Source organism: Oxyura jamaicensis, assembly GCF_011077185.1.
Source record: "Oxyura jamaicensis isolate SHBP4307 breed ruddy duck chromosome 5 unlocalized genomic scaffold, BPBGC_Ojam_1.0 oxy5_random_OJ106500, whole genome shotgun sequence".
In the NCBI taxonomy this organism is placed as follows: Eukaryota; Metazoa; Chordata; class Aves; order Anseriformes; family Anatidae; genus Oxyura; species Oxyura jamaicensis.
The window spans coordinates 1-11,258 of NW_023303956.1; the positions used below are offsets into that span (position 1 = coordinate 1).

At 66.8% G+C, this 11,258-nt stretch overlaps 2 protein-coding genes and 1 long non-coding RNA gene across 3 annotated transcripts; 2 read left to right on the top strand and 1 right to left on the bottom strand.

Moving 5' to 3' along the window:
- The first annotated feature begins 305 nt into the window (after positions 1-305).
- On the top strand, positions 306-2,899 carry LOC118157372 (thioredoxin-related transmembrane protein 2-like). The gene is given in 8 exon segments (XM_035311669.1): positions 306-569; positions 1,202-1,262; positions 1,420-1,533; positions 1,860-1,936; positions 2,026-2,132; positions 2,213-2,356; positions 2,358-2,517; positions 2,648-2,899. Coding segments are annotated over 8 exon segments (999 nt in total). The 5' UTR covers positions 306-380; the 3' UTR covers positions 2,795-2,899.
- Positions 2,900-3,167: 268 nt separating this feature from the next.
- On the top strand, positions 3,168-4,346 carry LOC118157373 (selenoprotein H-like). Its single transcript, XM_035311670.1, has 3 exons — positions 3,168-3,325; positions 3,738-3,883; positions 3,966-4,346. The coding sequence occupies exons 1-3, from the start codon at positions 3,195-3,197 to the stop codon at positions 4,064-4,066; spliced, it is 378 nt and encodes a 125-aa protein (XP_035167561.1). The 5' UTR covers positions 3,168-3,194; the 3' UTR covers positions 4,067-4,346.
- A 780-nt stretch (positions 4,347-5,126) lies between these two features.
- On the bottom strand, positions 5,127-5,940 carry LOC118157374. The gene is made up of 3 exons (XR_004746623.1): positions 5,805-5,940; positions 5,392-5,532; positions 5,127-5,202 (listed from the first exon to the last, which is right to left on the bottom strand). It is a non-coding gene; the product is annotated as an uncharacterized LOC118157374 (long non-coding RNA).
- Positions 5,941-11,258: the final 5,318 nt, after the last annotated feature.

An 11,258-nucleotide genomic window follows, 5' to 3' on the forward strand; every position in this document is an offset into this window, starting at 1 on the left:
GGCGCGGCCCCAGCCCCGGCCGCTTTGGCGGGCCCGAAGCCCAGGGCGGCGGCGGCGGCGGGCGGCGGCTGCTCGGCGCCGCCGAACAGAGCCGAGAAGTTCTCCATCTTCCCAGCCTGCCCCGCGCGCCCCGCCCCGCCCCGCGCCCATTGGCTGCGCGCCGCCCAGCGCCCGGCTCGGTTGCCGAGGCAACGCCGAGCCCCGCTTCCCGATTGGTCATCCCACCCGTCCGTCTCCCTGTGGTTCTGTGGAAGAACGCGGCGGCTCGGCCTCCTATTGGCCAGCCTGCGGGGAACGCCCCGCCCCGCTTTGACAGGCAAGCGGGCCGCCCAATCGGAGCGGGGCGGGCGGTGAAGGAGGAGGAGGAGGAGGGCAGCAAGATGGCGGTGGTGGCGCCGCTGCTGGCGCTGCTGTACTCGGTGCCGGGGCTGTGCCGCTGGCTGGCGCGGCCGTACTACCCGCTGTCCGCGCTGCTCGCCACCGCCTTCCTGATCGTCCGCAAGCTGCCGCCGCTCTGCCGCGGGCTGCCCTCGCAGCGGGAGGACGGCAACCCCTGCGACTTCGACTGGGTGAGAGCGCCGGGCCGGTCAGCCCCCCCCCCGGGGCCTGTCATAGCCCCCCCAGGGGCCCTGTCAGCCCCCCCCGGGGCCTGTCACAGCCTTGCGGGGCCCTGTCAGCCCCTCAGGGCTTGTCACAAGCCCCCCTCAGGAGAGCTGAGGCCCGGCAGCTCCTGGCACTGCTCTCCCGGCGCCGCCTCCCGCTGCTGAAGGGCTTCCCGGGCATCAGTGAAGGTTGTGGGCCAGGCCTGGCTGCCCTCCGTCCCTGCAGTCATTGAGTCATTGCAAGGGTAGGGTCAGAAGGACCTTAGCGATCAGCCGGTCCCTCTGCAAGGGGCCTCACAGCCCCCCCCAGCTCTATCCCCTGCCAAGGGAGCGACACCTCCCAGCAGCCCAGGCTGCCCCCAGCCCCATCCAGCCTGGCCTCGAACCCCTCCAGGGACGGGGCAGCACCCACAGCCCCTCTCGGTTATGGGGAAGAGGAGGAGGCACGGGGATTTGGGGCCAGCGGGGCATGGTGCAGCAGCTTGGCCTTGTGCCAGCAGCCCCCCCGCCTCGGGGAGGGCGATGCAGCAGTGGCTGCTCACGGGCTCTGCAGGCGGCGGCGGCATGCCCACTGCTCACGGCCTCTCTCTTGTGTGCAGCGGGAGGTGGAGATCCTCATGTTCCTCAGCGCCATCGTGATGATGAAGAACCGACGCTCCAGTGAGTCAGGGCCGGGGCCGCGGGGTGGGGGCTGCTGGTGGTGCGGCCCTGGGGGGCTGTGTGGGGCAGGAGCTGGAGGAGCAGAGGGAAAGGGGGGACGTGGGGTAGGGGCTGAGGGGTGCCTGGTGCTGTCTCCTAACTCTCAGCCCCTTTCCAGTCACGGTGGAGCAGCACATCGGGAACATCTTCATGTTCAGCAAAGTGGCCAACGCCATCCTTTTCTTCCGTCTTGACATCCGCATGGGGCTGCTCTACCTCACGCTCTGCATAGGTGAGACCTGCGAGGACACGGGGAGGGGGCCCCGAGGTGCCAGGAGCTGCTGCAGCGCCCCTTGCTGTGGCTTTGCCTGCCCCGAGCAGGCGTCGTGCCAGCTGCCTGGAAGGGGGCTGGAGCTCCCTGCCGCAGGCCGTTGATCTGCGGTGTCTGATGATGGGTTGGAGTCTGCAAGAGGCTTCCGTGGGCTTGGGGCGCTGGGGCAGGAGGAACTTCCCTCCACACTGAGCCTTTTGGGGTGCTTCAGGACTGGGAATGGGGTGCGGTGGGGGCAGAAGCCCGTCCCCAGGTGGGCAGCGGGCTGAGGCTCGCTGTCCTTGCAGTCTTCCTGATGACCTGCAAGCCGCCGCTGTACATGGGCCCCGAGTACATCAAGTACTTCAGCGACAAGACCATAGACGTGAGTATCTCCTCCCTGCGCCGGGCTGGCACGGGGGGACGGGGGGCTCTGCCTGCCGGCCCCCGCCGAGCCCCGTGGCCCCGCGGCAGGAGGAGCTGGAGCGGGACAAGCGGGTGACCTGGATCGTCGAGTTCTTCGCCAACTGGTCCAGCGAGTGCCAGTCCTTCGCCCCCATCTTTGCCGACCTCTCTCTCAAGTGAGTGGTGCCCGCAGAGGGCCTCGGCGAGCCGTGGGGCATGGGGTCACAGCGCCTGGGGTAACTTTCTGCCCCCCCAGGTACAACTGCTCGGGGCTGCACTTCGGGAAGGTTGACGTCGGCCGGTACACGGACGTCAGCACCAGGTCTGCGGGGACACGGCTGGCTCCCCCAGCCCGGAACCGTGTCGGGGAGCCCCTGGGGACCCCCAGACCTTCTGTGTGTCACTGCCCCTCTCTTGCTGTCCTCCTGCAGGTACAAGGTGAGCACCTCGCCCCTCACCAAGCAGCTGCCCACCCTCATCCTCTTCCAGGGTGGGACGGAAGTCATGCGCCGCCCGCAGATCGACAAGAAGGGCCGGGCCGTGTCCTGGACCTTCTCGGAGGTGGGTGAGGACGGAGGGGGCGCGCCAGCCCCCTCCGCCGTCCCCCCCCGCTGCGTTACCTGCGCCTCCCAGGACCTGGTGGGGACGCGGCGGGCTGTCCCCGCTCCCTGACCCCGCTCCCCGCCCGCAGGAGAACGTGATCCGCGAGTTCAACCTCAACGAGCTCTACCAGAAGGCCAAGAAGCAGGGCCGGCCGCGGGACGAGGGCGCCGAGGAGGCTCCGGAGGGGCAGGCGCCCGCGGGGCTGGCCAACGGGGAGACCAAGAAGGACAAGTAGAAGCCACCCGCGCCCCTCTCACCCGCCGCCCACCCCCCCGGCCCCGCTGTCGGGGGCTCCCCGTGCCCGGTGCCGCGTGTCGGGCAATAAAGCTCCGGTGGCGGCCGCCTGGCTCCTGCGGGGGGCGGGGCCTGGAGGGGGGCGTGGTCGAGGGGTGGGCGGGGCCTTCTCGAGGGGGACGCGCCCCCGTTGGTTCAGACCGCGCCGCCTTTTCCCGCGCCGCAGGAGGGGGCGGGCGGAACCATTGCGCGCCCCGCGGGGGGGGCGGGCGGAGCGCGGTGCCTTGCCCTGCCCGCCGGCTGCGCGGCGCTGATCCCCTCCCCCCCCTCGGTTCCATGCAGTGGTTGGGTCCATCGAGGCCCCGCCCCCCGGCGCCCCCTGCTCCCGCCGCGCTCCCCGCATGGCGCCCCGCGGCAGGAAGCGGCGCGCCTCGGCGGCGGCCGGGCAGGGCGGAGAGGGCCCCGAGCGGCTGCGGGCACGGGCTGAGGGCGAGCCCGGGGCCGGCGGGGCGAGGGTCGTCATCGAGCACTGGTGGGGCCGGGACCGGGACCGGGGTGGGATGGGACCGGGAACGGGACCGGGATGGGATGGGGCTGGATGGGACCGGGAGCGGGGCCGGGAGCAGGACCGGGAACGGGATGGAACCGGACAGGGATGGGATGGGGCTGGGAGTGGGACCAGGAGCGGGGCTGGGAGCGGGACCGGGATGGGGCCAAGAGCACGTCCCTGAGCGGTACCGAGATGGAGCTAGGGCTGGAAAACGGGGCTGGAATGAGGATGGGGTGGGGCCGGGATGGCACTGGGAGCAGGGTCAGGCTGGGGCCAGGACAGAGCTGGGAGTGGGACTGGGATGGTACCAAGAGCGAGACTGGGGTTGGGCTGGGGCCCAAACTGGGATGGGGCCAGGAGCAATGACCGACCCCGTCCTTCGCCCCCTCCCCAGCAAGAGCTGACGGGTGTTCGGGCGCAATGCCGCGGCGGTGAGCGAGGCCCTGCGTGAGGCCGTGGCCAACCTGGCCGTGGACATCAACCCCGAGAAGCCCCGCAGGAACAGCTTCGAGGTGTCCCTGGTGAAGGAGGATGGCAGCAGTGAGTGCCCGTGGCCGGCGGGGGGTCGGTGTGGGGGCTCCCCCCTGCAGCCCTGACCCTTCCCCATGTCCTCTCCCCACAGCCGTGGAGCTGTGGAGTGGCATCGGGAAGGGGCCGCCCCGCAAGTTGAAGTTCCCCGACCCTGCTGACATGGTGGAGGCCCTGAAGAGCAGCCTGGCCTAGAGGAGGCACCAAGGTGAGGAGAGAGCCCAGCAACGGGACCAGGACCACCGCACACCGACCACCCTCTCCCCCCGGCCCAGCTGGGCTCAGCACCCGCGGAGCGAGCACCCATGAAGGGGCGTGACGAAGTGAGGGGGCGCCTGTCCCCCCAGTCCCGTCTCCGATGCCGCAGCTCCCCCGTGGGCAGCCGATGCTGAGCCCCCAGCTCCCCCCTCCCCCCTGCAGCTCCCCTGACCCCTCGTTCAGTTCCCCAATAAAGTGCTGCAGCTCCACAACATGAGGCTGTCGGCTCCAGGACTTTATTTTCTCAACAACACATGGCCTCTATGGCCCGGCAGGGGTGGCCTGTCACCTGGGTGCGGAGCAGGGGGCTCCTGGGACCCTAGCCCAGGACATCTACCTCCCCATCGGACTCGGATGAGGGGCTGGGCCAGGTACAGACAGCACCGGGGGGGCAGGCACGGCTCTGCCACCCCCACATCCACCTCCTCCTCCTCCCCGAGGCCGTTCCCCTGCGGCTCCTCCAGCCCCCAGCCCTGCTGGGGCCCAGGGGTCTCCGGGGATTGCTTCCTGCAGGCTGCCGGGGGGGGCCATGGCTCCGCCACCCCTCCAGCACCCACGGCCGTCCCCTTGCCGGCCTGCCCCAGAGAGGGTTGCCCCTCTCGCACCACCTCCCAGTGCTCCCCACCCTCCACCTTCCTCAGTTTCAACCGTCCCACGGGAGGTTTGGGGCGCGGGGCACCTTTGTGGGGGCTGCCAGCACCCCCAGGCTCAGCCCCGCTGCCTGCTGTGGGGCAGAGCCTCGGGGATCCGGGCTGGGGGGCACGCAGGCAGCTGCGGTCGAGCCTCCAGCGGGGCCTGGGGTGCACCAGGCAGCCCCCCTGCAGCTGCAGCGACTCGAGCTCGGCCACGCGGAGCTGCCGGGCGGCCGCCAGCACCTCCTGCGCCTCCTCCGAGGATGCCTCCAGCTCGGCGGTGTAGAGGAAGCGCACCAGCTTGCGCAGCGCCCCGATCTTCAGCCCCTGCAGCTCCAGCACCACCCTGCGCCCCTGGGGGGGGCAGCTCCCGGGCCAGCTGCTCCATGAAGAAGGGGCTGCACACCGACAGGACGCAGCAGTGGGCTGCCACCGCCTCCCCTGCAGAACAACAAGCGGCCGTCAGGCGCCACGGGGGTGCTGCCCTCTCCGATCCCCCCCCGAAGCTCCACGGGGGTTCAGCGGGACCCCTCGCTCCTGCCAGCCCCGCAAGGGGGGTGCAGCCGCACCCAACCCCTTCCTCACCCCCCCCGGGCACCCCCAGCCCTCGGTGCTCGGCCGCCCGCTCACCTTCTGCCCGCAGCACCACGTCGCAGAAGACGTCCTCGCGCTGCTGCTGCTGGTGCAGCCGCAGGAAGGCCGCGTGGAGCAGGCGGGTGCTGCGGTACAGCAGCCGCGGGGCGGCCGATGACGCCGAGCCCGGGGACATCCCTGCGGAGACAAACACGGCGCTGGGGACCCGAGGCTCAGCACCCCGCCTGCTGCAGCCCCCCTGGGCGCGGGTGCATCCTGCAGCACGCACGCACGCAACGCCAGCGCCTCCCTCGCAGCCCCAAACACGTCCCCGGCCGCCAGGGGGCACCGGCCGCGCCGATTCCGAGGCAAAACCGGGCGGTTTTGGGGCCCGCAGCCAACCCCACGGCCACAAAGCGCCGGGCGCGAGCGCGGGCCTGTGGCACGGAGGGGCCGATACCGCCGCGTACCTGCCCGCGCGGGTGACGGGAGCCGCGGGGGGGGGGGGGGGCACGCGGACACAGACGGACCCACAGGCAGGACCCGGACCCACGGACGGGGCGCGCCCGCGCCCGGCGGCTGCTGCAGTTCCCGCGCGCGCGCCTCGACCCCGCGCCACGTGCGGCCCGCGCCACGCCCGGCCCTACCCTGCCCAGCAACGGCCCCGCCATTGGCCCGGCCCGCCAGCCAATGGCGGCGCGGCGGGGGGTTTGGCGGGAAGGGGCTCAGGGGAGGTAATGGCGGGCGGGGGGGTGGGCGACGAGGCGCGGGCTGCGCCCGTTGTGCTGCCCCTCGCCATGTCTGTGCCCCGCAATGGCCACCGTGGCCTTGCACCAAGAGGCTCACGTTCAAATTCAGCCCCTCTCAGTTTCCCAGGCTCTCCAAGCCGTGTCAAGGAGGCAAACGCGTTGGGGTTTTTGCAAAACCCCATCTCAGCTAGGGTTTTGCCGGACCCAGCCCTCAGGCTTAGGAGCGCCCGAGGTGGCAGGGCTGAGGGCTGAGCTCCCGGCCACCGCCTCGCAGGGCCACGACACGTGAAGGCACCAGGGGTCAGCTGCCTGCCCCAGCCCGGTCACACTAGGACAGCCGAGCTAGAATTTGGGAAAAAGTGTGGTGGCACTCGAGTTCGGCGGTGTCAAAGCCCTGCTCCGGGCCTTGTTTGGGACTCCCAGGGCCCGCTGTGGCCTCGCATGTGAGAAACGGCGCTTTCAGGGCTTACCGATGCCCCTCGGGAAGACGGCCGTGCACACAAACACCAGGCAGAAAGGGGAGGATTGATAGCGGGTATTTTGGAAACTGGCCTTCGTGCAAGCGATGCTGCCTACTTAGGAGAGTTTGAACTGCGTTTTGTCGCTTCATAAAGCATCCATTGTGAAAACATCTGCGTCAGTCACTCCACACGCATGAACAACAGTTACAATAATCCCAGCCCCACTGCCTGGAGATATTAGCTGTTCTTACAAACAGCCGAAGTGGGTGGAAATTTCAAGAGCCGCGGAAGAATGGGAGCCTAAGCGACGCTATCGATTTCGGATCTACAAAGTTTTCTGCAGCTAGTTAAGCGCGGTGCCACCCCCTGATATTTTCTGCGGCTTCACAGATGGATTTCCATGCGTTTCAACATGTGAGGGTGTTTTTCTCGGTTTTCGCTGTGTGCAGAGCTGGCACAAACCAGGGAGGAAAGTGACTGATTATAGGTCTGGGCCAGAGGCTGCTGAGGTTAGTGGCAGTCTTTCCACTGACCTCGAGTGGCTTTGAGTCCAGCTCTAAATACCAGGGGAAACAGCAAAAGGCGTAATTTCGTATCAAAGTGCTATCATATGCTCATAAAAATAGACACACACACAAAAAAAGAGAGAACTTTATTCCCCACCCTTTGCAGTCTTTTGGAATGACGGTAGTCGAAGCTGTACGTCGGAAAGCTTGAATTTAGGGGTCTGGGGTTGTCTGGGGTTCAGAAGATAACCAGAGGCCCAGCCTTCCCCCGTGATGTTTTATGCCATGCTGGTGCTGCAGAGTAGCGAGAGGGTGAGTTTGTTCAGCAGAGCTGAGGGGAAGACCCCAAGCCTGAGTCGTAAAGCAGGAGCCCTGACGGGGAGCCCGCAGGGGGGACGTTAACACTGCAAATTGCTTTTCAGCTGGGTGAGCTGACCAGGGAGGAGAAGTCAAGGGAAAGCAACGGAGCCAGGGCAAAGCTAAATTAAAAAATTCCAAGGCGCTGATATCAGAGGACTTCCCCTTGTGACCGGGCGGCTGGCGAGCAGGTGAGGCAAAACTCCCAAGAGCTGGAGCAGCCTGAGCCTTTGGTGGCGCAGCATTCGCTCGTCCACCCTCGGGAGGATTCCACGCGAGGCCGGGCTCTTCCCTTCCCTTCCTTGTGTCGCCCAGCTTCCCACCCTCTTCCCACTCCCGAGGACATCCCAGAGGCAGGGGTGATCAAAGGGTGGGTGACCCGGGCCAGTCCCTGTCCCAGGATGCAGTCTTGACTAGCAGCTGCTGCTGCCGGCAGGAGGGGCAGAGCTGGGAGCTACGTCCCATGCTTGAAAGCGGGGTGAGAACATGTCCCGAGCTCCTGGCAGACAACACGGGGGCTTGGGAGGCTCTGCGGGACATGAGCTGACCGAGGTGACACAGGAGGGACAACGCCCCTGGGCTCCAGGGCTGTTAGCTACAGGCTGTGCCAAGCAGCTCCTCCGCATCCTCCTGCTGGTGCTGGCCCGGGAAGGGGAAAGCAAAGCGTTAAAGGGCAGAGTCCACTCTTGTTTTGCGAACTGCCCCGGCCTACAGAAGGAGATTTTCCCGTGGAACATGGCACAGACAGCCCTCTGCCTCTGGGTCCGCTGGCGGTGGTGGTCCTCCTGGCCGAGGGGCTGCCCCCAAGCCCCGCTCACTGTCCCCAGCCCCGTGCATCAGAGGGCACGCTGTCCTGGCAGAGCCGCCTTCAGGCGGTGACACAAAGCCCCGGGCCTGGCACAGGCAACAGGCCCTTCGCTTTGAGGCGTTTTTAGTACTTCACAGAGGCAAAAAACACTAATCCCGGTCACGCTCCTCAGCCGCAGCCCCTGGTGCTGCCTCTCCCTCCGCTCCATGGCCTTGTCTGCCCTTAAAAAGTTTCTGACATATGACCTGGCAATACCAGCAAGCACTGCTCTTGTAGATAGCCTGCACACAAAAGAGGCTTGTTATTAGTGTAACTTGTACTGGTGCTCAAAGCCAAGTAATTGTACGCTGGAAAAATCACCGACACCCTTTTGTCCCAGCGACCCCTCTCTTGTCGGTGCCCACATTTGCTGCCAGACTGCGACAGCCACAAATACGGGGGTGAAATGTGTGGCTGTGCCTCTCGCCCCCGTGCCAGCAATGGGCATTCTTCCCACCTGCCTTTTAGGTGGCCAGAAACCAGCTCCCGGGGCTGTACCCGGTACAGGAGCGACCCCGCTCCCGGCAGTGGGCCGGCACCCCAGATATACCCAAAGGCAGAGGGGGATGAGGTCCAGGTCTGTACCTGCACCCTCCTCCATGGCTAATCTGTGCTGTCTATGGAGAGACCCGCAGGAACGGGCCCAGGACAATGCGGCGCTGTGCCCCGGCCAGGCCCTTGCTTTGCTGGGTGGGCGCTGTAGGGGCTCTGCCCTTGGGAGCCTGTCCTTGGTGGGGGACTCTGGATGAGTGTCCAGCGGGGTTTATCTCCCTGTGGGACTGACAGGGTAGGGGAAGGTCGGGTCTGTCTGTCTGGACATCGCCTAAAGACGTGCTGGTTAGCCAGGCTTGCTCTGTGTTGACAGGAGGGGACAAGGCACGGCCCTTCCCTCGTCTCCCAAGCCCTCGAATCTGCAGATTCCGAGGTGATTTCTTTACGAGAAAGGAAAATTCCTGTCTCGGGTCTTCCCCTCACGGGAAGGCATCTCGGGGTCTGCTGCTCGTGCCACAGAGGGGCAGCCGGAGGGATGAGGGCTGGCGGAAAAGCGCTGCGGGTGGAGGGAGGAAGAGGAACAGGCAGCAAATGCTGACAGACCACCGCAGACCCGCGGCTGCCAGCGGCCGCTCGAGGGAACGTCAGGGCAGCAGGCTTCGGGTGGAATCTCACTTCCTTGCCCGGCGTCTTCGAATTAGGGACGACAAGCTCAGGTAGCCCCAGCTTCCCCCCTCCTGCTCCGCGCAGACGCCCGACAAACGGGCCGATTCCCCTCCCCTGGTGCCACGCTTCCCCTCTCGCTGGGGGAAGACAACAACCCGTCGGGATTCCCATAGGAAGGGGCGGCGGAAGCGCCTCGTTAGGCTGCCTTAGAACAATGCCGGGCCTGCGGACGGCAGCTCCTCTTCCTCTCCTCTTCCTCCTGCCCTCCGCTGCTGGGGAGCCTTCGTCTGTCCTGTAAACAACTTGTCTTGCTCTGTTCCGGTGCCGTTCCGGGCGTCTCGTCTGGATAAGGCATCGGCAGCGCTGCAGGATGAAAGGGGACGTGCAAGATGTTATTACCCCTAATTACTGGAAAAGGGAAGATTTTCCCATGCCGGTAACACATCTCTTCTTCCCCCTCTGCCCCAGTGCTTGTAGTTAAACCATTTCAGCATTACCTGCTGCGGGGTGAGCCCCAGCCGGAGGAGCGGGGCTCTGTGAGCCTGCATTCCCGGGTGTCCTGCCTGCTGCCCCGGCCCCGCTGAATCAGGACCCGGAGGTGACAGGGTGCTATTAGGTCCCAGCCGGCTCGGTCCTGCCGCCCTCGGGACAAGAGGCTTCAAAGAGATCGGGCTGGGGCTCCCATTCAGCCCCAGCACAGGCGCGTTGGCAGCAGCGGGGTTCAGCTTTGAAGAAATCCTCCGAAGACTTGAAAGGCCGCAGAATTCCTGGGCTGACTGAAATAGCAGCGCTGATGCGGGGATGCATCGCGGCACAGCACGCCGGGAGGCTGCCCCAGGCCCGGTGGCTGTACCTAGGGGCCGTGCTGGTCCCCCTCCGGTGGGAGGAGAGGAAAGGAGGGCGTCGCAGTGGTGGTGGCCTAGAGCAGCCCTCACCCAAGCCGCAGGGCCGCGAGGGGCCCGGGCTGGTTGCCCACGAGGGTGACGTGGGTGCGGGGAGGAACTGTGGGGTCCCCACGCTGGGGACTGAGAACTGTCCCCGCTGGCTGCAGCAGGCGGAGGGCAGCTGTCCTTGTGCCCGCTGCTCCCGCCAGCACGGCCACCTACCCCAGTCCAGCATCAGGGAGGGTCCGGGGGCAGCTGCCACAACAATCCGACTGTTGTTTGTCCCTCGCCTTCATTTAATCCTATTTATTTTTGCATCACCCTTAGCAAACCCCACCCCTGGCTGGGGGATTTGCCTTCCTCAAACATTTGCAGGCAGCTATCACGTCCTCCCCACCTCCTCCTTGCCTAACCGGGCAACGCATATTTACCCCCGGAATCACCTGTCCCCACCCAAAACATTCGTCAACCCTTTTCCTCTCCTCATTATCTTCCTGCGAGTGTGGCAATCGGCAGCGGGCAGGATCCTCTCCGGCGCCTGGATCTCGCCAGCCCTGACCTGGAGGCGAGGCAGCGAGCCCTCGCCCCGACAGGATTTATTTCCCGGGGGGAGCACCGGGCTGCGAAGGGGCAGGACCCGCGTCCCTCTGCGGGAAGGGGGAATTCTCCAGCACGGAGCCTCCCGCACGAGCTGTCCCTGGGACATACCAGCCGCCGTTCCCCGCCCCGGCTCGCTGCCTCTCCCCAGGCCCCTCGCGGGGTCCGTGGCCCAGCAGGGATTGCAACACGGCCCCGCGCAGTGCCTCGGGAGGCGGGCAGGGCAGGGCTGCCGCAGCCGGGCTGTGTTTGTGTGCGCTCCTCTCCCAGCGCGTCAGGAAAGGCACCATCGCCCCAGCTCCCCGCCGAGACGCCCCCAGCACCGGTCTGGCCACACGGGGACTCCCCGAAGCTGCCTGGCCAGG